This window comes from Temnothorax americanus, unplaced genomic scaffold (assembly GCF_048541705.1).
Source record: "Temnothorax americanus isolate GAGA-0224 unplaced genomic scaffold, ASM4854170v1 Scaffold7, whole genome shotgun sequence".
In the NCBI taxonomy this organism is placed as follows: Eukaryota; Metazoa; Arthropoda; class Insecta; order Hymenoptera; family Formicidae; genus Temnothorax; species Temnothorax americanus.
Genome location: NW_027509792.1, coordinates 4,762,284 through 4,790,146, shown reverse-complemented (window position 1 = coordinate 4,790,146; position 27,863 = coordinate 4,762,284). Strand labels below are relative to the sequence as shown.

Sequence of the window (27,863 nt, the reverse complement as noted above, 5' to 3'; positions counted from 1 at the left end):
GTTTCAAATCGTATTTTTATTCCTTTTTCACAAGGACGTTTCCCAAATAAAAGTTCCGCATCGAATTCGCGGCCATATCAATTCCAGGGGAGCGTTTTCGCACAAATATAAAACATTTTACTTTTTTATCGCTTTCGACCGATTCCCAGATTGTCGCGTGATTATTTTATAAACCGCCGTGTACATACACGTGCGGCAATCCTTTACTCGCGCGGCCGTCGCGCCGGTTCGATAGTTCACAGTACTCGGTCGAAGTTTTCTATCGGAGAAACTTTTTTCTCGGAGAGAGAAGAGCGTTCTTAAGGGGTCATGACATCGCTCGGAGCTTTCGCACCGAGATTATCCTCCCCCCGCCGCCTATCGATAATCGATTATGCGAGCCGATGGTCGCACGTGAGAACCTCAAGGCTGATGTTATACGCGAAGTACAACGGGAAACACAAACTGCTTTCGCTCCGTTGTTGTTGTTGTTGTTGTTGTTGTTGTTGTTTTGGAGCGACGTTAGATATATAATAACGACCCACATAACGGATGAAACTTCTATAATATCTTATTTGAGCTTTCTTCTCTTGCGTCATTTCGTTTTATTTCCTTAATGAGAATTGACACACACACACACACACACACACACACACACAGAGAGAGAGAGAGAGAGAGAGAGAGAGAGGGGAGCAGGGGAAGAAAATTTAGGAAAAATCGGTTAAACGGTTATACTTTTTCACGTGTAACGCGGCGTAAGATATAAAAAAAGAAATACAGTTTGGGAAATTTCTCACTCGTATTCAATTACGTACGCGCGATCCTTGAATCTTATTAATATTTCACACATATCGCTTCTCGCGGTTCATCCGCGCGATGTATTATGAGAAAGATTTTAGCACGTTCCGCGAATATCCCCTTCATATCCCGTCGCAATCGTAACGAAATCTCGCGGATAATCCAATTCCGTATCATACGTTTATGCGGTCGAATCGAATTAAGGCGCGTAATGTCGGATTTTACGGGAGATAATTATAGCCTTCGCGGATCAATTTTTATTAGTTTCGGTGAACGAGTTTTAGTGATGAAGCGTTACGTTACTCCGTTCAAGCAAAACCCCGTTCCGAACATCCGCGATAAGTAAGTTTTTCGTTATTTATTTTTCCACCGCGATAATTAACAGATCGCCAATTAATTAAGAGAGTTCGAAGTCGAAGGAAAAGAAAGCGCGTTCGTTTCGGGGATACGTCCGATACGTCGATCGATAAGAGCCGAAGTTTCTAATCGATAAGTCACGTTCCACTTGCGCGAGCGTGTATCGAGACGCTTTGGTAATTTTCAATTTTCCCAGGCGCGATGATAAATCTTTCCGACGCGTAATTGCCACGGACGGCGGGCGGCATAAAACGATACGCCGCCGGTAAATTAAATCGTAAGTGGAAAGTAGTTATAAGGTCCTCCATTCGTCGCGCGGGGCACAGACAGTGCGGATGAAGTGATTATTGTCGGAATGCGGTCAGGCGAGTACGGAGAATGAGTACTCACGGGTACACACTTCGTTTTCCGTGTTTTCTTTCTCTGCGATTCGGGTAATTTATCGTCGTAACTGCAAAGAGAGAAGAGTAAACCGCCGACCGTGCGCCCGCGCGCGCGCGCATCGGATATATACCGTACATAATCCCGCTAAACGAAAGGAAACGTAAGCAAACCGACGTGCAGCGGTCCATTGAGAATTTATAGGCGGATTTATTAGTCATTATCGTGACCACCCAGACCAGTTGAACGCGACTATTGGCACGAATACGCGGGAGATAATAATTAGAAGGTATAACACGTTGAAATTAATTGCGGTACGCGAAATTTAATATATTAGTTGAAAAATAGTCGATACAATCGTGACAGCTTACATATATTATCACATCATTTTTTATATCTTACGTAATTAAATTTTTATATATATCTACGCTATTAAAAATTATACGCCATTGATATGCCAATCTTCCAAATAAAAAATTGTATATTCTACTCAGACCTTAATGCATGTGCGAAGTAAAATCAAATACCATAAATTGGCGAAAGCGAAGGCTTTGATATCCCTTTACCCTGTTCTTTCGGTAGTGCAAAATTGATAAGCTGTAGTGACATAATATCGACTATATGAAAATCGATGTAATAGTCTAGCGAAGAGAAGAATGCGAGTAGTGATGTGGCATTGACATTCTACAAAATTATTACGTCTTCTCTCAGATGAGAGAAATAAATAATACTAGAAAATAATATTTTAAATAAAGGAATCGTCCCTATATACATATAAGGACCAAATGCATCAAGGAGTTAATATGATACCCAAAGGGCAACGTCGCGATATTCTATCCGGGGCACTCGCACTTCGCTCGAGAATTGCGGCTGGTTATTGCTTCGAGGGCCATCACTAGACGCAAGACCGTCCTTTGGCGGTCGGTTGCCGTAGGTGGCAACGAAGGAGGTGGCGAAGAAGGAGGTGGTGGTGTAGGTTGAGGCAACATGGTAGTGTAGTGGTAACTATAATGAGTGGCAGTTGTGTGTGTGTGTGTGTGTGTGTGTGTGTGTGTGTGTGTGTGTGTGTGTGTGTGTGTGTGTGTGTGTGTGTGTGTGTGTGTTTGTGAGAGTGAGGCGAAGAGAAAGAGAGAGAGGGTGAGAGGAACGAAGGCAAGGGAGCGGGAGAGCGAGGGGGTTGGGTCGAGCAAGGGCGAGATAGGCGAAGGGTGCCGCGTTGGATGGCGAAGAGAGAGGAGAGTCGGGGGAGCGGGAAGGGCGAGTGTGGGAAAACGTGTAGCCTCAGCCTCCACCCTTTTCCACCCACCGACCACCCTGTCGCTGCTGCTCGGTCCAAGAGGGGCGGGAGAGAAGGAAGAGGTGGAGGAGGAGGCGGTAGAGGGCGAACAGGGAGGACAGGGGTTGGTTAGGGGGTGGTCGGTGGAAGCAGGAGGAAAAAGGGAACTCTGGGGCTGCCGAAGGGGGGTACGACGAAGGGAGAGGGATTGTCGCACGCCTATCCGCTCGATAGCAGCTTACAGTCCGTACACGTTCACTACCTCCCTAGAATTTAGTACCTTCTGTCTCTTTTTCTTTACTTCTTTCCAAATTTCTACCGAAAAAGACACCTCGGTGACAAGGCAAATGCATACAACGCTGAGATTTCGTCCGGTTGTCCCGTACGAACCTTATTTCTCGGAGCGTATTACGGAGCGTTTCTCTCGTGCGAGCGTGATTGAACGCGATTCGCTCAAAGAATGTCTGTTAAAAACATGAGACCTAGGATTTTCTTTATCATCGTTGCTGCGAAGCTAACTTGGTTGAGCGAATTTTATTTCTCACAGTTTTATTTTGTATCTTAAATTACAATCTAGAAAAGAATGTATAAAGATTGTGTGCCACACAAACGAAGGTTATTTAATTCCATTTCTCATGATTACCAAAATAAAAATAAAAATAAAAATGACAATGAAGGCAATATTATAGGTGGACAGGGTCATCCGAAGAGTCAAAAGAAAAGAGCGTCCGAAGGGAAAGTACTATGTTGGCTATCGGATGACGATTATACAGGGAACGCCTGTTTCTTACCTTTGGCGCCTTTGTGAAACTGTATCCCGCTGTGTCTCGGATAACAGAGACGTCGGTGGAATTACTGCCGAGAGAGATGCAGGCGGCTCTAGGCGCGAAAGCCTGAAGATCTCCCGCTTGAATCACCCCGGAAGGACGTTTCTCCCTATTATCTCGTTTTAACAGCCGGACGGTGGCGGCGTATATCGGACGAGGAAAAAGTCGCTTCAAAGTCGCACGCGAGCGACCGAATTCGCTTTAAACGCGCCAACCCCTCGGCGCGTTTTAATTAAAAAAATATCCTCGGCCCTGCGCGAGCACAAAAGCTGAAATTACTCGAGAAGCGGGCGACGACACCCGAGAGCAAGACAGGTAGAAAGAGAAAGAAAGAAAGAAAGAAAAAGCATCCGGTACGTCTTGAGACTTTCGCGCGGAGATATCATTAAGCACACCTGGATGTAATACGTGCTCGTTCGCAAATTGTGGCACTGAGATATACCCGCCTGCTCTTCCTCTCGCCCGCCCCCTTTCCTCACCCCTTTCAATTCTCCCCCTCATCCGCGACACGCAGGCGGCGTGGGAAAAAGAGAGCAACGTCAGAACTTGCTCTCGACCGTTTCCTAGGTCGCCGCCGACGGGTCTTCGTCCTGGAAAACCCTGAAAATTGATTTTCCAGGCGCGGTCTCCCGCGTTACCCACGCACAGGTCTCTCTCGGTTGCATCGATTTTCACCTGGCTTCCCCCTGTCCGCTACCCTCCTTTCTCGCGCGCTCTCTCGCGCTCTCTATATCTTTCTCTCTATCCATCGTATATCCCTTCTCTTTCTCTCTTCTACCGCTAGCTCGTTTCTCGCCATCGCCACCGACTCGAAGCAAGCGTTCATTCAGAATCCGAGAGGAAAAAAAGGAGCGAAATCTAGGTCAATGGAGGTTTGAGAAATTTGCGATAGTCGCCACCGCCGCCGTTTCGTTGCGGCTCGCCTTTCGTCTGAGCGACGAGCGTGGAATATCGTCCATGTCGATTTCACGCCGTTTCAAACGCGAATATACTCGTCGATCGAGAAATTCGCGCGTTTGATAAAGCGCGAGACTAACAATGCTCGTCGGAGTTCACCGATGACGATTAAGATGTCCAAAGTGAAATAGATTTATATCTTTGCGACAAGTCTCTATACACACAGAAGGTTTGCGTATTTATGACGTATAAAATATAGCAGCTTCGCCTCACGGACGAACCATTTTTTAATTATTCGCGTTACCAGATATCTAACGAAAACCGTTCCCTTATCCGACAAAGAGACCCGGAAGAGCAGACGACGGCGCGACGAAAGTCGAGGGAAGAGTCGCGATAATTTACTTTACCGCTGTTACAAAAATCTTACACGACTGCGAGCGATCCGTGCAACGAGTTAGCGGCCATTTAGATAATAAACTGTACAATTCGCGTTAAATGATAGCCGAGATCCCCCGCGACTCCCTCGCGCATCGTTACCGTTGTCGGGAAATGAAGGAGGAGGGTCGAGTCTCCGCGCATTAGAAAAATATCAGAGGCGATATTTCTTCTCGGGAAAGCGTTGCTCGCGCCGCGTCTCTCGTAACCGAGAACGAGATCCCTGGAGAAAGAAGTGGGAACGGGCGAGAAGAAAAATGCGATACCTAAGGTCCTGTTGCGCTCTCTCCGATGTCCGGAATTCCATAATGCGAGTTTAAGGAGAACGTACTGTACGCGATGGCCTTGAGAAGTCCGAAAGTTCAGAAAGTACGATGCGGGAGGGATTTTTTGCGTCCGGAGTTTTGACTATTTCGCCGTAACACGATGGACCGTGAAAAATCACGCTGAGAAAATACTTGTTGCGGAAATCTTCAAAAACCCATTCAATCGAGTGCCTTCTCTTTTGAGAGAAGAACGAATTAAAAACTATAAATGTCTCTCTAAACATCCTTTCTCTCTCAAAAAAAATTATTCTGGACTACGTAAAAGATATATTAAGACCAATATATATATATATATATATATATATATATATATATCGTATGCAATAAATAAAGATATGCAAAGAACATTAGAGTTATATAGAATATTGAGAATTACAGTTAATATCTCCTATAACTGTCAGCAAATATTAGTATAATGTGATTAATTTGTGATACTAATTGAGATCATATCGAAATTAATTATTCGGATATTTTCGGTTTGCAGATAGAAAATATTATCCTCAAATTTCACATATTGCGCATCGATTATGTATCAAGTTGCACGGTTCAGAGGTATCCATTAATAAAAATATGCTACAGTAAAAATATATATACGTAAATTATTTGCAGAAACAATGGTTCCATATTACAGAAAAATATTTGCATTGATATTAATATTTATCACGTATACCTTCCCGTATTTTATTTCTACTTTTAACAGCATTATCAGATATTTTAAAAATTTATATCCCTTGTATATTTTTTCACGCTGAAAAAATTAAATCCTTCAAACCAATAGGGAGCGGTATTACCAACACTGGATATCGCCAATCGTATTAGTGGCAAAAATTTCCAAAAACAGCAACAACTTCGCGATAAGAGCGAAGAGAGTTCGAGCGGCAGAATTTGTTTCACAGAGACGTTAACTTCACAAAGAACGTCCGTGAAAGAAGTTTGGCGTTTTCAGCTATTTTTTCCTCGCTCGGAAAATTCTCAAATTTCCCATAAATTACCATAAATTTCCCAACCCTAAAAAAAATAGACTCGCGCCCGGGATCGCAAGTTCCACCCCGATTACGTCCCGTATCAGAGACGAGTCACAATTTACAGACGACCCGGCGCGGGAACGAACGCATTTGCTTTCCATCGACGTACGGGGGAGGGAGGAGAGCGGAAGGAGGAGGGAACACACTTTTCACACCCTCGCTCGAAACACCATAAAGCACCCGGCTAGGCGGGAAGGTCGAGCGAAGTCAAGTTGGGTTAGGTTAGGTTAGCGTCGTGAATGACGGAGGAGGGTCGCGTTTCGCCTCGATAAAGTTTGTTCGATCGGCCGTTAGTCTCCTTCTTACTTCTTATGGCCCCTTCGCCGCGGCGAGCTTTAAGCGACGTCCATACTAAAGCTCGCGAACATTGCTCGCCAATAACATGAGCATCTCGCAAGAAATTGGCCAATTCTCGAAGAGAAAGAAGAGACGTATAGGTAATAAGACGGTATAAACTAATGCCAAAACTTTCTGTCAAAGATATGCTTCCAATTAGATCTTAGGCATTCGTTAACTCTTTAAGCTTTTCTTATCGCTCACATCCTAGATTTATGCTAATTATGCATGAATTTATTATTCCCGAAAAGGACTTGACCCGGGTCACGGGGGGGGGGGACCGCAATGTGGAACCGGCATTACACACACGTGCGGTTCGTGCCTTTTCCCGCGGTCTTGGAGGTCGGGCACGTTGTGCCGGAAAGCGTGCAACGGCCGCGGACGAGCGTTTAACTTTGTTCCGAAGTTCTCCAAGGTCGTGCCGGCGCCGCGGCGCGCCCGTTGTAGGTCGGTGCCACTGGAGTAAAGCAGCGAGAGAGAGAGAGAGAATTTCCCGAGGCCGCGTCATAAATCTCTATCTGCTGCCTGGGGGTAAACGTTCGCGGGATAGACTTTGGCGACGATTGTAATTTTGCGCCACCGGGGGTGTCGTCGTCTCACCCGTCGTCGTCTCATACGTGTGAGTGTGTACCTCCGTGCACCGCGCACCTGTATCACCGCGAGAGCGGCGGAAAGATTTATCTGGGCCCGCGACTTTCTTTTCTTTCACGCGAACGACGAGGTGCGATGCTTATTGCTTCAACGTTGTGACGTTTGTCTCGGTAAATAAATTTATTGTCGATGTACCGTAAACGCGGAAGGGTGTTCTAATTTATGAACCTTTTTATTAACTTTTTTGAAAGTTAACTTTTAAACAGCGACATAATAACAACTGGAAAGGCTTCGTTTTCGTTCGCTATAAGAGAAGAGACTTCAGCGTGACGTTTTTTTCATAATATACTTCGATAATGAATTTTTGAATCATATATTCGTACTCATATGTAGATATTACTGCAGACGTAAAATATCCGTCTTTATATGATCTCAAAATGATTATAACACGCGATTAGCGTAACGCAAGATGTTTAATTTCGCGACAATTAAGGCATGAGATTAACGAAGCGAGACTTTAGCGCGTAAATAATTTATTTGTAATTGCCAATTCAATCTTCACAAACGCGAGGAGCGATTGTTTCTAGTCGCATAGACGTGGCACTTAGGCGAACTCATAATTTAACTTTAAGTAGGAAGTACCGAGCGACCCACACGCCTGTGACCCAAACCCTTTGATCCTTTTCCATCGAATCTATCCTTATTGTAACACTTGGTCCGCCGGCAAAATATTTGGCCGTCAAATTGTTGCGATGCAGTTTCGCGGATGCGTCGAAAACAAAACTCTCCGGGGTATTACTTGACAACGAGTATTTGGTTGCTCATTCGTACGGCCGTTACTAAAAACGACCATTTGAATTTGAAAACGGCCATATGTACGCATTGCCGATTTGATGCATAACCGCGGGAAAACCGACGCGAATACCTTTTATACGTTACGTTAAGCGCCGTGTTTGCTTTTCGCGATACGAAATAAACGATCGCGCGCGTTTACCAAGCATTCATACGTCAATATTTAGAACGAATTGTCGTCCGTACGATTTACCGCTGTTTATACGCTATTTATACGCGCTATTTATTATTTATACAATGGAAATTTGCGATTCGCAACGCTAATTGACGCTCGTCACTGTTGCAACATTCAAGCGGTCAGCCGCTAATCGTTTGTACATCTTGCACGAGATTAATTTATATATCTTCATGAAATAGTTCGCTCTCTCTCTCTCTCTCTCTCTCTCTCTCTCTCTCTCTCTCTCTCTCTCTCGCTCTCTTTCTGCATTCACCTTCGCAATCGATCGGCATTAAAAGAGAATAAGTAATCTTACAATGGAGTCATCGTACTTTAGTAGAAATAGTGAATTAATAATAGAATGCCAATAATTTCATCAATACTTATAGAACTGCCGTTTCGCAGAATGATAGAATTGATTTGGCAATTGAATGGATTATTTCGGAAAGGATAAACGATTGAGAAAATTAAGCTTTCGAATTGTTAAATTAAAATACTTCCACGCGTAAGTCGTAATCAGGAAAAAAAAGCCGTTTGAGTCGTTGTCCGATTAAAATATATCTCAAGTAGTAAACTTGAATGATAAAATTCACGACGATGATTTTAGTACAATCCGAGCAAAACGATACCAGCGCGGTACCATCGACAATGGAAACAACAATGGTTGTCATTTCTATTACAATAGACACGCTGCGCGCTTCTGTTCTAACAATTCCATTATCTCCGCGCGAAAGCCTCCGCCGGGGCGAGGCTTTATTATGCCTATCAGAAAATTTAGATCGTTTATTTAATGGGATATAAATAGTCAAGCGCGGCTTATTAACAAAATACGGAGTATCTCGCGCGGAACAATAGCTTTGCGAAGTCATTTGGCCGTTCACGCGACGACTGCAATTATACGTTTCGTTATAATGGCGCCGCAAGTAAGCAATTTAACGCTTAACATTATGCAATTAAAATTAAAAATGGATCGCATAATATCGCCTACGTCGATTTCATTAAAATTTTTGAAAGCCGCCCATGTGCTTCGGCGATGCGTGTAAAACATGCTGTACAGGCTAATGCGTACATGACAATAATAATTTCATCCTCTCTCCTTTTTCCGTAGCTTTTCGGTTACTCTGCAAGACTTGAAAAATAATAAGAAAAACTAAATTTTGAATTTAATAATCTATATATATCAAGTATATTTAATTTGAAAGTCTAATTTTGCGGGTGGATCTTAAATTAGTAATCAAGATCGATTCACAAATTAATACTTCACTATCCGGGATAATGAAGTTCATCATGATCGCGCGGGGCACCATCATTTATGTTCTTACTATTAATTTATGCGGTTAAGCGATTGTTTTCATTGTGCTCCTCTTTTCAGGGAAATGCCTACATCTAAGTGGTCTCACGCCCGAACCGTTGACTGCGGACGACGATTACAAGCTTTTACGACTCGGCATCGGTTTTACGAATATGGTAGCACGTGCGACGAAAGGCAGCGCGGATCTTACAAGAAAGGAAATTAAAGAAGGTTAGTATGTGACGAACGGTTTTTATGCGTTCGAAAGAAACGGTGAGATAATTACGAAATCTTGGGTGAAAATAATTATTGCATAAGCCGATATCGCTCCGACATAATTTGCGGGAAAATTATTTTTAATTTCGCATTATATACACGTTATACAATATTTCATCGCTATTTATATTTCATCGTGTAAAAAAAAAGTAGAATTCTCGTCCCGATTAATATTTACGAATTTAAACTCCGCAGTCTCGATACAATCGTGACATATTAGATATGCTGGAATTAAGACATACTTGAAACGTGCGAAGTTATTTTTGCAATGTGATTAATTCTATACAGAATGTCTAATTGGCTTTTCTTTAAGAGCCTTATACGGCTGGTGCTTCTTATAAATTCTTTGGTCTTTGGAATCGACTTTTCTTTTTTGAAATCTCATAAAGGTTACGACAAACGTATCAGAACAAAGAAACAATAGTTTGTTAGAACTACGTATGACCTTTTATATGCTCGTTGGAACAATAGAGCAGACAGCTTTAAGGGCAAGTTGAAGTTGTAACGCTATAGTTAGGGCTTCAGAATCGACCACCCAGGTTTACACAAACACGTGTTTTACGAATTGGTAATATTTCGTCGGCAACGGTTCGCGTTGCCGACCGTCTTTAAACAATCGAGAAAGCCAATGAAATTCAAGGAAGCTCCCAGGAAGGCTGGCAGGAACGCCCTTGAGCGGTAAGAAAATCACTCAATCGCTCGAGTATCCCTCGACTGCGATTGGTCGATTCTGCTTACCGCTCAAATTCGTCCTATCCGTTCGTTTCTATTCGTTTCTATCCTGCCCACGTGACGAGGGAACTAAAGAAACCTAGCTATCCCTATAGGGCACTCTTTGTCCCGTTGGCGAAGTCGCTCAGAAAGTTCTAGAAATTTTTGCTGCGTTCGAGCACGTCTATTCTTCTTACGACTTCAGCTGGCGACAGTCGCACAGTGGTGTATCTCGACAGATACACGTGCCCGCAACATATAACGTTCGCGACGCGATGTAAGTATATATACACGTGTCCGAAGCCCGTGCGAATTCAATGTGAATTATCGTGAATTATATATGTGAATTACAAAGTAATTATCGAAGTGAAGAAAGTAAACGCAAGCGTAAAAAGCGTCGTTTTTCCCCTCGATCGACACGCAAAATGAATCTCGCGGCGTGAACCTCGGACTCGGTCGATTCAAGTTTATTCATTCGTGCTCACCCGTGCTCTTCTTTCGGTTTTTCAATGCACCGACTCTCAAGAGCGCGGTGAAACAGAATCGCGTCGAGCGCACGCCCATAAACAAACGCGAGATTTCTCGCGAAATAAAAGACGCGTTACTCATCGTTACGCTCACATGTTTGCCGAGCAACCATGTGCGTGCGTTATCTCTCACGTCCATCGGGAGGTGGGAGGGGAGAGGGGGACGGTGGAGTAAACAGCCATTTTACTTTCATGCCGAATTTTCTAAGAGAGAGAGACGCGATGCCGCGAGCGAAGAAATTTCCGGAGCAAAGGGACATATCGACGGGAATCTCTCTCGCTTTACTCCCATTCATAAGTCCGGCCTAAATGACGTAGGAGAGGGGGGGGCTATCGCGTATACAGGGTGTTTCAAACGGAACCGGTTTAAAACTTTCAAAAAAATTGATTTCTCGTCGACCTCGTCGACGGAGGGAAGGACGTACTCGGTTTCCTCGTATTGCGACCTCTGCCAACGATCGTTTTGTTAATTTAATTTGCACAGATTCACAAACGTGCGCGTCTTGGAAATTTTTTTCTAATCCGCGCGGACAATCCGGACTTTGCTCGGGAGTGAAGTCAGCGCGTATCCCGATATCCGTGAGAAGGGAAGAAAAAAGAAACGCAAAACGGCAACGGTGACGCGGTACATAAAAATAAAGATAAACATATAACAATGCTAATGAGACGAGGAGCCGGTCTGTTGCGTCAACAGGTTAGGCCGAGCGAGCCGCGCGAGCGCGGCGGCACCGCGTTTCTTTCCGGAGTGCCATTCCTAAATTACATTTCCCGTGTGCCACGTAGGAAGTAAAAGTTTTCCGCTCTTCCGGGATTCGAGGAAACCGAGTTGCTCCGACGCACGTCTCTCGTCGAGACGCTGCTCCATCTCGATCGATTCGCTGCTCCGGAGGGGCACGCTACTCCGATGCTCTCGTCACGATCGACCGCGCACCGCGGGATCGTCGCCGAGATGACACACGTCTCGCCGAAAAATCGTTCTATCGACGCCATTTGTCGCGATCGCGTGCGGCGCGGCGCGGCGCGGCGCGGCGCCGGGCGCCGTAGGTATAGCACCGGCGGAAAAGAAGCGCAAACGTTCGTGGATCGTGGATCGAAGGGTGCTCACCGTGCTTCGGATCGTCCGCGTCTCCCGCGGGCGGCAGCCGCTCCTCCTCGACGAACGTCGTGTCCCATCCCATCGCGTCGACGCACTCACGCCCGAACGAAGCGTCGATCTCGGCCCGCTCCATCCCGAATGTTATCCCGAAAACCTTTTTCCACGGACCGATCGCCCCCGGACCGTAGCGGCCATGCGTGTCGTGTACGCGACGCGGGAAGCGGCAGTACTGCCAACTTTATCGGCCGCACGCTCCTAAGAGGCATATATCGCGACACGCGTACCGCCCTGCCGAAAGCTACGTAGACCCCTCCATTCGGATATAAATGTCGCCCTACTATACGAATTTCGATTTGCCCAATCGTTGGAGCGGCGCCGCGCCTCCGATTAATTCTAATCGTCTCGATGTCGATTATGCGGAGGCGACGATTGTCGGGATATAGCGATCGATTCCGAATTCTTTATACGAAACGAGAAAGAAAGCTACCGGACGTCTTCGGCTCGGCTTCTTCTTCCACAAGCGCGCGTTCCCGTTTTACGCGCCCTTTTTATCGCCCCTCGCGGCGGGCATTGCGGTATTCGATCCGCTTTAAGCTTATTCGCTCCGGAAAAGCGATATTATTTATTAGGAGCGGACGAGAGCGGTAATAATTAATAGCCAATAAACTACTCACTCTCTCTCTCTCGCGACTACGTCCTCGCTCGCCCTGAAATCGCCGTTTCTCTCCTTTCAGCGGGACGTTCGTCCGGTCGGTATTAGCCGGAGCGTCAAACGCGTCGGAACGTCTCGCTGAAATAAAGTAGCCGATAAATTAATGAGACCGGAAGTGCAAGAGCGGAGCAGCGGTCGGACGCTTTGCTCACTCGCCTCAAATGAGATTAAGTCGGCTGCGGTCGCGCGTTTAAGGTTATCGCCGATGTGCGTATCGTAGGGGTTCCCAACCTTCTTGGTCAAACAGGTCAGAATTCTTAGTAACAACCGGGAACCCGGATGAATTACTTAATTTTTTTTAATTGTAAACTTTAATTTATTCAATTTTAATTTCAATTTATATAAAAAATAATTTAAATTATTTAATTTTTAATTTATTTTTTAATTTCATACGAGAACAAAATATCTCCATTTTAAAATTCTTTTGTATTATAACGTCGAAATTTTTTAAACAAAACTTTACGAGGGCCGTTGATTGAGGACCCCTATAGCGTATCGCGTTAACCGGCACACGTGTCAACTTGGAAAATACGAGAAGGGGGCACGATTGTTGGAGACGGAGACCCTAATACGTCGGCGCGATCGCGTCGACTAAAAACGATGCGAATACAAGGGGCTTTCGAATCAAAGAGAATTTCGAGTAATTACGTGATTCCAATGAACGACTTAAATTCTGTAATTGAGACGATTACACCCGCATTTACATCTGCGTCGATTTTACTGTGCGGAAATCGTCATTTCTCGTTCACTGTACATTATTCTCGATTGTCACTTCCTTCGTGATAAAGAATCTATCTTCAATTATTATTATTATTGTTACCGGAGCGCCTCTTTTTTATCAAACGCTCTGCGATATAATCTCTCTCTTTTACGAAAATACATGGAATAGGTGATTTGCACGACGTAAATAGCGCTCAACGAATGAACGCGAGGAAAAAAAAGGAGCGACAGGCGTAATCAATGACTTTATGCAATAATGTGCCATGTATATTTATAAGTTAGGGTAATTATAGGCGAGCGTAAATGTGCTGCGCGCCTATCGTGAATCCGTGTGCAAAATTTGAATTTGATCGAATTTATTTTATTAAGCTCTAAAATATGTTAGAGATAAAAGAGAACATTGAAGGAAGAGAGAGAGAAAGAAGGGAAAAAAGAGAGAGCAAATGCCATTTATGTTAATCGATCGTCAAGTAGGATGTTTAATCAGTTGTTGCTCCTCATTCCGTATAAATCGTTAACAAGTCATAAATCATTAACATTATATCGTGATTGCAATGTATTTACACACATGTGATATTAATATAGAATAAAAGTAATAACCATTGTTTTTATTTTGCAGGTAGTCACATTCTTCTCGAGAAATTACGGAAGTACAAGCCGAAGATTGCAGTTTTCAACGGCAAGCTTATATACGAAGTATTCTCGGGAAAGAAGGAGTTCGGGTTCGGAAGACAGCCCAATCTCGTCGAGGGCACCAACACGGTAAGACAGCCGCTACATTGTTTCTTCGTTCTTTCGCACTAACATCCCGAGTAACGCCAAATTTCAAAATCACTCTCGGGAAAAGACATTTTAGAAAATTGTGAAAAAATTCGAATTTTTCCGCGTCCTCGCGACACTCGCTGTCTTGCCCGGGATATTGTTTGGGAATAAGTGTGACGATCGTGGTTGATGCGGTAACTTTTCAGTGTGTGCGCTCTTGTTATATTCGACGCTTGACGGGAGCGTCGATCGCGGTCGACGAGAGCAATGAGTACTTTTGCTGAATTTGTTTATAAACTCAGTCGGCGGGGACAAGCGCTCGCGAAAAAGCGCGTTTGCTCGCGCATAGCTGCACGGTTAGTATGTCGAGCTGCCGTAGGGATACACGTGGCTACCACAATTGAAACTAATAGTTTTTATGAGTTCAGTAAGGTATAACATTGTCACGAATATAAACGATCACTTTCGCGATATTTTGATCATATTATCGGGATTCGAATTCAACCAAGTTATTATTTTAATGTTTATATCTATAATTGCCTAAGCAAAATTCTCACTTGTCGATATTGCGTTGCAGTATATGTGGGTTATGCCCTCGAGCAGCGCGAGGTGTGCTCAACTACCGCGTGCTGCTGACAAGGTGCCATATTACGCTGCCCTGAAGAAGTTCCGCGACTACCTAAACGGTACGATCACGCACTTGGACGAGTCAGATATCGTGTTCGCCGATTCAAAGCTCAAGAAGAAGGAACAGGAGTCGATCGAGGATAAGAAGCCAGTGTTCGCCGACGATTTGCCCGACGGTGAGAGCCGAATCACGGAGATCAACGGCATGGGGATCAAGCAGGAGTCGGGCCTGATACCTGGCAAGAAGAAACGCGGCAGACCGAAGAAGATCAAGAATCCGGAGGATCAGCCGCCGCCGGATCCCGAGAAGCTGGACGCGAACGGCGAGGTCATCAAGAAGCGCCGGGGTCGTCCGAAAAAGATACATCAGCAACAAAAGCAGATGGAGCGGGAGTCTCGCGAGAGAGAGCAGCAACAGCATCAACAGCATCAGGCGATGACCCACTTGAACGACGGTTACGGTAACGTGCCGAATTGCTTTTCCCCGCCGCTGATGTCACCTCCGAAGACGTTCCCGCACATGGCGCCGTATCCACAACCGCCGATGAACGACGGATTTTTCGGCCAGGGCATGAACGACAATAGCCCGTACAATATAAGCGCGAAGCAGAGCCCGGTGCACCTACAGCACTACAGCCAGAGTCCCAAGTCCATGTCGTTGTCGTTCACGCACTCGGACCTGTCGTCGGAGATCAATACCGGGATGTCGTCGGAGAACAATCTCGAGCCGTCGCCCTTGACGTCGCCCAGCGTCGAGCATCCGGACTTCGAGCCGCCTACAAGCATGTCGCAGCAAAACATGGACCATCGTCAGTACAATCCGGCCGGAGGGCCCGATCCGACGGGCCACCATGGAAGTCCCGGCACGCCGTCCCACAGCTACGCCTATATGGGCTACCACGAGCAGCCGCCGGACACGCATAACCAGCATCCGCATCAGACGACACCGACGCCTCTCAGCCAGACCGCCGAGGAGCACTCCCATCACTCGCATCCAACGCCGCCGCATCCGCACACGCCCACCCACACGTCCATGTCGCCGCATCATCCGCACGAGCAGTACGGCATCAAGAGGAACTCCGGCCAGGACGTGGCGTCTAAGAGTCTAAGCGACCTAGAGTCCCTCGTGGATCAAATCCCGAGCATAGCCGACGGCGGCGGTCAGCGTCTGCAGCATTCGCATCCGGGTATGCCGGGTGACGATACTCTAGCGGAGAAGATGGACCACCATCAGTCCTACATGTCCGGTTTCGGCGGCATGTCAGCTGGACCAACCGGGATGACCAATTACAGTCCACCGTTGGCGCCGGGTGGTGGAATCTATCCCTCCTCGCTGCACCACTCTCCCACTGACGCGGGATACGGAGGTTTGTACGGCATGAACAGCCGTCATCATCAGGAGTCTCAGCAACAGCAGCAGCAGCAGCAGCATCAACAGCAGCAACAGCAGCAGCAGCACAGCAAGTCTTACACGGTGGAGAACCTCGCGTCCAGCAACTATACCCCCAGCATGAACCACGGCCACTCTGGCAACACGTATCCCAACATCATACCCGGCCACTACCCGGTGCCGATGGGCTCGACCAACGGTTATCTGTTCGGCGGCCTCGATCCCAGCCTGATTCAGCGTTCCTACGGGATCGGCGGGATGAGCGGCATGAGTAGCATGCATCCATCCGCCGCCCTCGGCAACCCGTACTCGTACAACGGCTCGTACTCAAGCTCGTTCGACGCTTACCCGACGCCACCGACGAGCATACACGCGCCCAGCGCCAATTACCCCGGCTACGTCGGCACGGCTGGCGCGGCGCCCGGCAACACCACCACGCCGCCGTCCTACCTCGCACCGTCGCACCACAGACCGCCGGTCGACCTCTCCTACGACGGTGTATGATAATCGATGTGAGACACAGTTTGCTACCACCGACCTACCAGCCCCCGATAATCCTCTCTCTCTCTCTCCCCCCTCTCTCTCTCTCTCTCTTTCTCTCTCTCTCTCTCCTCCTCCATCCCCCGTCCCATCCTCTCCCTCTCCTCTGCTTGCCGATCGCCTCCTGTGCGCGCGCGAGAGCGACGCACGTATCCGCCGCGTTTATCTTTTCTACGTATTTTTACACATGTCTTTTAAGACACGGCTCTCAACGTGTCGGGGTCGCACCGTCGCGCGTCGTCCCCCCCGAATCGCCGTTCCCTCATCCTCGTCACTTTCCCTTTCTAAATCGCCCTCCGCGAATCCACCCCGCGAGATGTTGCTTGCAATCTGTGCGCAAATCTTTCGCGTCCATCTACCGCACGATATTTTCCTCTTCTTCTCTCTCCTTTGCTCAAGCCGGTTCTACGTACAAAGAATGCCCCCCCCCCCAGAATTGGCGGAAAATGGATATATACATTTTTCCCCCCGTCGAAAACATCGAGATTCTGATAGCAATAATGAACTATTATCCGAATTATTATTGGATAGTGTATCATGCATTTTACTTGAGATGCATATTACTTTAAGAATCGGAAGCTCAGTTCCTAAAACATTGAATTGAAATAAATATCTGACAGATTGTGTCGGATATATGAAACATGCTCTCGAGGCGTGCACGCGTCTATATTGCGTCAATTTTGGGGCATCCTACGCAATTGTTCCCTCTCACTCTCCTTCCCTTCCTCTCCGTGCATCCCGCTTCTACTTCGTCGTCGCGCCTCTCTCACACTCTATTTTTTTTATCACGCTTTCGATATGTGATTACGCCGTGAGTAATTACGGGCGCGCGGCTCGGGAACGGGAAAGCCGCCTCGTGAAACGCGACTATAGCGCACGCAACGAACGAGAAACGTAAGCCTCGGGTAAATCAGGTTCGCCGATCGCGTTCTGTATCCGATCCGATCGCTAAAATACACTTACACGGGCACGCATTCCGATAACCATAACGATAAATGACCTTAATGCCGGACAGATCGCGATTACGAATTCGGCCGACGTAGCCGAGGTCGGCCAAACGTGTAATTGCGCTATCCTTTTTTCCCTACATATCGATCGGGAGATATCGATCGTCGCATTGCTCGTTATAAGCATATGTCTATACGAGCTTCGCCACCACCGAAACCACGTTTCCTACATTTTCGTATTTCGAAGGGCACTCCAAGATTGCAAGTGGGGTATAGAGAGCGCATCCTATACCAATTTGCAATTCTAAATTGTTATCTTTGAAAATCAATATAAGAAGCAACGCGTCGACGTCGCGACGCATCTATAAAAAGTAAAGCAAAGTCCGAAAAATTACCGGTTATCGAAACAAATATAATTTCGATGAGTTCAAATTGAAATGAAAATAATTTTATTTGACGATTAACTTATTTTGAATTGAATTTTACGCTTATTAGTGCATTGGACATATACTGCGTGCAATAGGTCCATTCGAGTCACTCAAACTTTTTCGTTATTTGAAAATGATATCATATTATCATGTCATTACATACAGTGAATATGTAATGATAATATTATCATTGTACCATTTTTATGTATAATATATATAATATATAATATAATATTACATAATATTATATCATATGATATTATATATTACAATATTACATAAATGATATTGTCAGACGAAAAATTATAATATTATTTATTGAGACGGAAGTGCAATGTAACGGAAGTGCAATACAAGATTTTTGTGATGAAAATGATTCTTCCGTATCTGTAAATATAGAAGCTATAATAGAACTGATCGAAATTTATACCGGTTTCGTTTTCGGCAAAAACACGCTACGATTGTACGATCGAAACAACAGCGTCGTTTCGCACTTATCGTGTTAATGTATCGCATTGCGTCTTATACCATTGTTAGCCTGTTGTTATTACTGTGTTGCGTATTCAATTAATTAACGTGTCGAGAAGACAGCACTTAATATCGCGAGGCATTTTCATCGGAATTGCAGTCTTATGGTTGTCTAAAAGTCGACGATTCTCTTCGTTTTATATATATATATATATACGTGGCGACACTGCACGTAATATTATTTCTTAGAAGTGACACTTACATCACTTTTTAACTATATTCGACTCTCAACGCAGGAATGACCGAAGAATTCATCTTGACAAAGAAGGAGAAATCGAGATTTAAACGAAAACGAGATTTATCTTTTATAAAATTTGTAAAGAGCCACGCGTCTCTCCTCCGATGAGCAATCGTTCTCATTCCGTGCAACGATCGAGCCAAGCTTAATCGAATTGTAAATATCGCGTTCACGGGAGAACTCTCGTGATGGCTTATCCGCGTTAAGTTTCGCTCGGTTGTACCATAATTAAGCATCGTTGCCGATACAGCAAATTGGTCTAAGCGTAAAAATGGATAGGAGGTACGTGAAAAAATTGTTAACCCATCGCAATTACGAAGCCCGGTTGTGAAATTATACGTTTTTACGTACCTTATCACATTTCTACGAGTCCATGTTCATCAGCATCCTGTAACAGAGATCAAGAACGCGATCAGCGATCAATTGTGACTGGGGTATCTTTGCGCTCGTAGCGTCGTCAGTCGTCAGTTTCGAACGCGCGAGTCTGCATTTCGCGACGAAATCTTCGTTCGCGCGATCGGATGTGTTTCTTAAGATCTAAATAAAAGATACGCTACCATTTGTTTCACTTATTCCTTTTCTTGTCGCGCACAGAGTGCTCTAGATTAAATAATTTCCCAGTTTTTCACTTTCATTGTTCCGTTATTCCAGCGGATATTACATTTCCTCGCCGCACTCTAACGAGCGATGAGCGAAAATGTACCAACCGAATCGCGAGCCGCTCGTGCGTTATGTGAGCTTTTTTAACAGAGTAAATATTAACCGTTATCGTGTCATTGTATCGTTAAGGTTACTGCACATAGCAAGGAGAAGATTAAGCCCGATTGCGTCGGTGCGTCTTCAATCGTGGCACGGTCATTTGCATCAACGTTGGTCAAATTTAACCATAGTTTAATCCTTATCCGTGCAAGCTATTTCTCAAACGCAACGCTCAGAAAGAAAGTAATAATGTTATATAAAAGTGTCGCGGCGATTAAAAATTTTTCGTATTCGTTTCCTCAGACATAGAGAGACAATTTTGGATGAGAGAAACCGTTAAATTGTAGATGTAACTTTAATGGTACGTTAATTCAGATGGTACCCGCCATTTTCTATTAATATTTCGAGACTTTCGGATATTCCCGCATAAAAAATTCCAAATTTCGGGTATATTTATTCGCGACGTTCGACTTCGCGTCGCCTAGTAATGGGAAATAACTTATTTATCTCCTTCTCGAGCAAACTGGGACTAAGAAGGAGACGGAAAATCGATTAAACTAAGGTTGATGTTAATCGATGTTAATAGAACCGGCCTTGCAACGCCGCGCCGCGCGGGACGGAAATAACGGAATTCGCCGACGATCGACCGAATTATTATAACTTGAATATTGGTAAGAGATCGCGCCCGCGCGACCGGATGCCGAGCTTACTTAATGTAAGGAGATATGTAAGCCCCCCAACGTGTGAGAGGCAGAGGAAGGAAGAGACTATTCGTGTGTAACTTTGTTTATCACACCGCGCCATCCACTTTCGTACCTCGCGCCCGCAACAGCCATCGCCGTTTTCTCGTTGCAACTCTATTATTTATCGTTATCAACTCGATATCGCTGTGGAGTTACATACGTTACTGTCGTTATTAACATAATCGCGTTACGTTGTCTCGTTAATTATATTCTGTTATGCGTTTCGCATTTTGCCGAAAGTCACTATATATATTAATACACGATTATATGGAGACGGACATACATACACGCATCCACTACATATACACACATACACGTTACACGACACACACAAGACGCACACTTACATGCAGTCGTAATAGGTATTATAGCTGGCATTAATCGGCATCCTCCTTTGTCGCTGACCGACGCTGTAAAGTGACGCATCTGGCATGATTATAAATATATATACAGATATAAATATATAAATATATAAATATATATATATAGATATTATATATATATAAATATAAACTATAAATATTATATATTGACTATACGTAAGGATAAGCGAGCAACATTTATCTCGGGTGAAATCACCTAGGATGTGTCGAGACATTTAAGATGATGCACAGGGTATAGATGAGAATCGTTGATATAATAACTGATGTCTATATTATAGATGTTTCTTTCGTTCCATCATCGGCCTCAAACACACACACGTACACAGATACACGACATTTACAGCCCCACGCATACACACAGACACAGGCGCAGACACGATCGCGAGTCACGAGTACGTACGACCGAAGTTTATTGTAGTAGATGTTTTTCAGAAATCCAATCCGATTCCGGGCGGCGGCCAAGAATAATAGATGTCATCGGTGTGTTTTAGTCGCGCGACAACGTTCATCGATTCGCAGTCGAAAAGATGAGGATTATTATACACATAACTCTGGCCGGTCGGTGCGCGACCGGCGCATCCACCATCGCACTACTAATTAATTGATTCTTCGATTAATCAAATTAACTAAACTGATTGTAAATTGATCGCTATATTAAGGACTTTACTATTAAGTATAAATATATATTATACAGATATATAAAAGTGTGGATTCGCTGTTGAACGTGTCGAATAAACAAAGGAAAAAAGAAAAAAAGAAACAAAATCCGAGAAGTTAAGTAAGCGAGTAAGAGAGCTTGGGTCGGGATCGCCGGCCTCCGACATATTTTTTAATCGCTTCGAACCTCTATTATTCTACCTACTAATTAAACGTAATGGTGTATCTACGTGTGCGTTCGAACGATCGGCCGATCCGTATCGCAGGATCCGCGCGCGCTCCGTCAGCTGCCGTCGTCGTCGTCGATCGGGTCGCGATCGCTCGGGCAGATCGAGATGTGTTCTGTATCGAATTAACGAATGTACTTCTCGAATTATTCATCGCTCCTACGAAAAATATCGCGGGGTAAGGAAGGGTGACGGACGTGCTCGTCTCTCGATGGACGATCATCAGCTTGATAAGAGAAAGTAAAAGAAAAAAAATGACAATTCTCCTTGCTCCTTTGCCGCCCGATCCTAACGAAGCCCACGCAGATCTCCAACGGACGTTATTATTGGGTGCTCAGTGGATACCCGAGTATCCCGCAATATGTAAATCTGTATGTCTCTGCTCGTACTACTACGATATTTTATGTGAAAAAAAAAAAATGAATTGTTACAAAATACATTACTGATATAACACCGAAAGAGAATATTCTTTACCCGAAAGAAACTCTTCTTCCTCTTAAAGGCGACGAATGTAAGTACCACGTATTTAGCGCTCGGATCGTCGACAACTTATCCACGTTTATGATCTATCCCTTAGTGTAATGTCATACGTCCTTTTTTATAACAGAATTGTTATACGAAGGAGCGTGATGATGATTAATGACGCTGTTAGATATTCAGAGCTCTAATCTCTAATTACCTTTGATCAATAACGCTCGACGAATATCAACACGTGTAGACTGATTTGTTTTTCACAGAAACGAGGATCTTCTTTGAATCACGTGTGCGTGTATGATCAATCGGAAAAGTAGATAGACACAGGTTTCGTTCTTCGACGGGAAGAAGACGTCCTGAGAGTTCGCTCGCAAAGAATTCATTTTCTGAAAATTAATTAGGCTATAATTAACGAGGCGAATAAGGGGATAAAGTCGATATATGCGCGTTTATTATGAAAGGATCACTAGATACAAGTACAGTTATGAATTCTCTAAATGCTGGACATTGTAAGTTTTGCGTTTTAAACAAAAACAATAGATACAGTAACGATTATATTATTTTGCAAGAGGTGACGATCGTCTCGAATCGAATGCGGGATGGAAAAACGAGGGGCTCGGTCGGGCAACTCTTGAGACGAGGAGCTTTTGTTTCCCCCGGAAATCAATTGATCTCTCCTCCGTTTTCAATCCGTCTCGATTCGCGAGTCGGAGAGAGCAAAATGGTCATCCGGAGGCTTGTCGACCGCGCTCTTTGCGTTCGAATCAGCTGTTGAGTTTTTTACGATGAAGATCGTAGAAATTACATGTCGGTCTACTGATCCTTCGTTATCGTCGCGAAGATAAACGGACGAGTGGAAATAATCGCGAGAGAAAAGAAAATTTCGGATTAGAAAGGAAACGAAAGGAGAGATGGATCTTTGTGAGAGGAAACCGACTAAACGGAACGAACGAAGTCGCGTCTCTCGCCACGAGAGAGATCCAGAGATCCCTCGTGTAAATTTTTAATATTAAATGAATCTTGTGGAGACAGACTTTTCTCTTTCTCTGGGCTCACCTACCCTGAGTCGATGGCGGTACGCGTGTGCCAGAAAAGAAATAAATAAATTGATTCGTTAAAACCTCCCCTCCCTCCCCCCGCCCCGTTTGCTCTGTCCAACGCAACGAGAGATTTGTCGCGTTACAAGGATCGAAGATCCTTCTGACTTTCAAGGATCAGAAACGTTAAATTCGAGAGCCCTGGGTTGCTGCATCTTATCTGCAGGTTTTTAAGCTAGCATGTCAATTATGTAGTTTCTCAAGTAAACAGCTTTAATTACTTCTATTTACTTCGATTGAGTTCTCTTGTGTCCCTAATGTGTTCATATTTTGATACTGGATTCCCATAGCAAGCGTGTTAAAAAGTAGGGAAGGCTATTTCACTTACGTTACAAAATTCTTTCTACTAATTCGAAGTAATTTTGCAGATATTTCTCTTGAGTGAGAGAGAGAGAGAGAGAGAGAGAGAGAGAGAGAGAGAGAGAGAGAGAGAGAGAGAGAGAGAGAGAGAGAGAGAGAGAGAGAGAGAGAGAGAGAGAGAGAGAGAGAGATCAGAGAATGACCAGCAGAAATTGAAGATTCACGGACGAGCGAGCAATGGATACGAGATACGACGGCGTCATCTTTTGCAGCGTCGCGAACGAAAAATATAACACTTGGGCGAGAAATTGACACGGTGGCGCCATCTCTCGGATACATTCCAAACAGCTTTCAAATTGGAACGTGAAATAAAGTGCCACTGCCACCAGTGCCACCCGAGAAGCTCTAACGCTCTAACCTCTCAAAGGACGCACAGAAGACAGAAGTGTCGTTCCGTCGAATTATTCGCAATAATTCACAATGCCGCTGGAGAACCTGGAGGAGGAGGGTTTGGAGAAGAACCCGAATTTGGAGCTGGCGCAGACGAAATTTCTGCTGGGTCTTCGCGAACACACGGACGATACCGCCCTGAAGACCAAACTCCTGGACGCCATCAAAGCCGATAGTGAGATTGCATCTTTTCTCTTGATCGCTTGTCACGGTTATTTCCAAAAGTTTTATGTAATTTTCGAGATTGTGACTTGATTCGCTTGAGACAACGAGCCCCGCTATTTCCTCTTCTTTTATCTTGACCGCTGAAAACGTCATCTGTCATTGTTCGAAACATAACCTCTACTGTTAACCGCTGTGATCAATTCAAAAGAAAGAAGCAATTGAGAGAAAGTGACGAGCTAATGTACAAAGATATATGAATCCCCTAAATGAAAAATGTGAAATAAAAGTGTGAAAATAAGACCTAAAATAGGGTATGTGTTAAATACCGTGAAAAAAGTGCTATGATCAATTTATTAATGAATTCTCTAATGATTGACCATTAGTTTTGTGTAAGAAATAAAAATAACCATTTCTTTCCAATAGATATGGCTCCGTTCTACGAAGAGGTTTGCAACTACCTGAATTGGCCAGTCGACGAGGCGCTTCTCGCAACGATGAAGGCGCGTAATGCGGAACAGTTGAAGAAGCTCGACGACGCCATCGAGGATGCTGAGAAAAATCTGAGCGAGATGGAAGTCCGAGAAGCCAACTTAAAGAAATCCGAGTATCTTTGTCGAATAGGCGACAAGGAAGGCGCAATCTCGGCGTTTAGGAAAACTTATGACAAAACAGTATCGTTAGGGCACAGATTAGACATTGTATTTCACAACATTAGGATCGGCTTGTTCTACCTGGATCACGATCATATTACCAGAAATATCGAAAAGGCAAAAAGGTCGGTAAAGACAAAAAAATACTATATCTACGTCAATTGTTATACGCTTTGTGGCAATTAATATATTTCGCTCGTATTTTTTTTTTTTCAGTTTAATAGAAGAGGGCGGTGATTGGGACAGACGAAATCGTTTGAAAGTTTATCAAGGGATATACTGCATAGCGATTCGCAACTTCAAGGAAGCGGCAAACTTCTTTTTGGACACAATTAGCACATTTACGAGTTACGAGCTCATGGATTATAACACGTTTGTGAGATACACGGTATACTTGAGCATGATAAGTCTTCCACGGAACGAGCTGAGAGACAAAATCATCAAGGGATCCGAGATACTGGAGGTACTTCACAGTAATCCAGACGTCAAGGATTACTTGTTTTCACTGTATAATTGTCATTATGCAGATTTTTTCAAGAACCTGGGTAAGCACGAAGGTTGAGGCACAGCTTAAATTTCACTTTTTTGAGGGGGGGAGATTCAATTGTCGAAATACCGTTTCAGCGCACGTTGAAGGAGTGCTACGCCGGGATTACTTAGTATTTCCTCATTATCGATATTACGTTCGGGAGATGCGAATTCTTGCGTATACGCAATTACTGGAATCCTATCGGTCTTTGACCCTCCAATATATGGCTGAAGCATTCGGCGTCACCGTCGAATACATTGATCAGTAAGTGATTATTACTAATTTTTATTTAATTTGCTGTTAGTAATGTTAACGTAATTATTTAATTAAAATTACGAAACTGCGTGTTGCGCACAAAGAAATGCTGCTGATGCACATGTGTTGTTTTTTTACAGAGAACTGTCACGCTTCATAGCCGCAGGTCGGTTGCACTGCAAGGTCGACCGAGTCGGAGGCGTAGTCGAAACGAATCGGCCAGACAGCAAGAATTGGCAATATCAAGCGATGGTGAAGCAAGGAGATCTTCTACTCAACAGGGTGCAGAAATTATCGCGCGTTATTAATATTTAATTTTCTACATTTGTATAATCAAAGAGATTATATGCTAACTGTATTAAGAAACGATCGAGATCGACTACACGAGTGTCTACTGTATATCTGTTTTAAAGAACCTGTATGTCAAGTTTTAGCTCGAGTTTTGTAACAAAGAAAACTAAAAATGTCACGCTTGATGATTTTGTAAACAAGATACATGAATATTTCTCGCGGAATATGTAATGTAATTTATTTACATTTTACTTCTGCGCCCTGAAATATCCCCAACGCTGAGGTTAGTTTGTCTCGTCACTTATTTTATCGTAACGTCGTCGAACGTTACTTTAAAAAAAATGTAAATGACGTTAATGCAGAGACGGCGCTACAGGCTATTCGGCGTTTTCGTGCAATATTTAAATCAGCGCTCTATAGATATATAGATATATGATTTATAGATTTAAGTATAAATCTCATTGTATAAATGGGCCTATTCTTCTCAGCCGAACTTCTTGTACGGTTCATCTTTCCTCTTTTTTCTCTTCAACGTGAAAAGAAAAGGAGGAAAGACGAACCGTGCAGAAGTTCAGCTGAAAAGAACAGGTATAATATGCTAGAAAAAAAGAGTGCTTCCATCCGTGCTTAATTTGCTTATTGTTAGCGTGTTATGTCGCTTCCTGGGTTAGTCATCCTTTGTGTACATAGGCCACGTAAGGTCAAATAAGACACGTGGAAGCATGCGTGAAAGTTTCCGGAATAGATTCCGATCGGAATTATTCTGTTTTCCCTAGAAAACACAATAGGAACCTAAAAAAATAACTAAACATTTTGGTCGGAATTCATCTTCATCCATCTCGGAAGCGGAAACTATTGAATGTAGGCGTCAGACCGTCGCTATAGAATGATCGTTAGTAGTCCTGGGAATCTGGGATCGAGTGCTATATAAATTTATCAAGAAGAAGAAGGTTTGCGAATAGTCTTTGTCAGAAGGAGCACAGAATAATCAGAATAATCCAATCGGTACGTATTTCTCTATTTTATAATTTAGAAAAATAGTTAATTAGCTTTTAACACGCACGTGTGCGACTATACGTGATATTTACATTATAAAAATACTCTCTGTGTCGACAATCTCGAGATTGCGATGATTATTCTTTCTGTCTTTGACAAACAAAATTTTGTGATTTTGATGAGAATAAATTTCGCCGATATATATAGTGTATATATCGCTTCTGCTTCACAATTTCTTTTCATTTATTAAACATATCTCTCTCGACTTCGCTCACTTCGCTGAGCTGTTGTAAAAGCCACGTGGTTATCTCGAAGACTCGATGATAAAAATTGTCTAACGTTTGAACGCGTATATGTATTAGTGTTAAACAATTAGATTGCAGTTATATTATTACATGTCACGAAGATCTAATTAATCGCCGAATAATCGATGAAACGATATTGCATTGTAGATGTTAACCGTGAGATTGAATGATAGACAAACATGTGTATGTTTTAGGTCGAGGATAAGTTGGATAAGATCAACCAAACCATCCGGAATAAAGATGCCCTGTTACTCCGATTCTCGCAATCAATATCACTTGTCTGATGAATGTCATACCTACTCAGTTACCATCGAAATGTAAGTTGTTCACAAAATCATCGAAAAATGTTGTAGAAAGCGACGATTAATTTTTCTAGAAATTCCGAGATGCTGCACATTGACTGATTCACTTTATTATTCTTTCACACGTTTTTCAGGGAAAATTGAATAATTCCGGCAGTAGGAGAATTTCAGTTCAGGATAATTCGCTGCGAAAAATGCTTACTGGTTTATGAAGCACCGACTAAGAGAATTTGGAGTCCTGAAGAGGTTCTTAGGTTCTGGGTGAGCAGTGAACTAATCGCAGGGAGAGGGTCACTTTTCCATGCTTAAA

General features: G+C 44.0%; 3 protein-coding genes across 5 annotated transcripts in view; 2 read left to right on the top strand and 1 right to left on the bottom strand.

The window, feature by feature from the left end:
- Dnmt3 (DNA methyltransferase 3) overlaps positions 1-12,344 on the bottom strand; it is a 121,892-nt gene extending 109,548 nt beyond the window's left edge. The window contains exon 1 of the mRNA XM_077422153.1: positions 12,148-12,344. Coding sequence (XP_077278279.1) covers positions 12,148-12,271 — 124 coding nt within the window. The 5' untranslated portion in view covers positions 12,272-12,344. The remainder of the gene's footprint in view (positions 1-12,147) is intronic.
- Positions 1-22,190, top strand: part of Tdg (Thymine DNA glycosylase) — a 114,673-nt gene extending 92,483 nt beyond the window's left edge. For all 3 annotated transcript variants that reach the window (XM_077422161.1, XM_077422159.1, XM_077422160.1), the window contains exons 7-9: positions 9,610-9,759; positions 14,190-14,332; positions 14,910-22,190. In XM_077422161.1, the coding sequence (XP_077278287.1) occupies positions 9,610-9,759; positions 14,190-14,332; positions 14,910-16,853 (2,237 nt within the window). In that variant the 3' untranslated portion in view covers positions 16,854-22,190. The remainder of the gene's footprint in view (positions 1-9,609; positions 9,760-14,189; positions 14,333-14,909) is intronic.
- A 1,800-nt stretch (positions 22,191-23,990) lies between these two features.
- Rpn7 (regulatory particle non-ATPase 7) lies at positions 23,991-26,174 on the top strand. Its single transcript, XM_077422189.1, has 5 exons — positions 23,991-24,235; positions 24,649-25,000; positions 25,092-25,420; positions 25,500-25,668; positions 25,800-26,174. Exons 1-5 carry the CDS (start codon positions 24,091-24,093, stop codon positions 25,972-25,974), a joined length of 1,170 nt encoding a protein of 389 aa, XP_077278315.1. The 5' UTR covers positions 23,991-24,090; the 3' UTR covers positions 25,975-26,174.
- Positions 26,175-27,863: the final 1,689 nt, after the last annotated feature.

Bases quoted from the DNA above. Each gene is read 5' to 3' on its own strand.
- Rpn7 (XM_077422189.1), top strand. From the start codon at position 24,091: ATGCCGCTGGAGAACCTGGAGGAGGAGGGTTTGGAGAAGAACCCGAAT. The intron at 24,236-24,648 runs GTGAGATTGCAT...TCTTTCCAATAG, and splicing joins GGACGCCATCAAAGCCGATA to ATATGGCTCCGTTCTACGAA. The intron at 25,669-25,799 runs GTAAGTGATTAT...GTTTTTTTACAG, and splicing joins ACCGTCGAATACATTGATCA to AGAACTGTCACGCTTCATAG.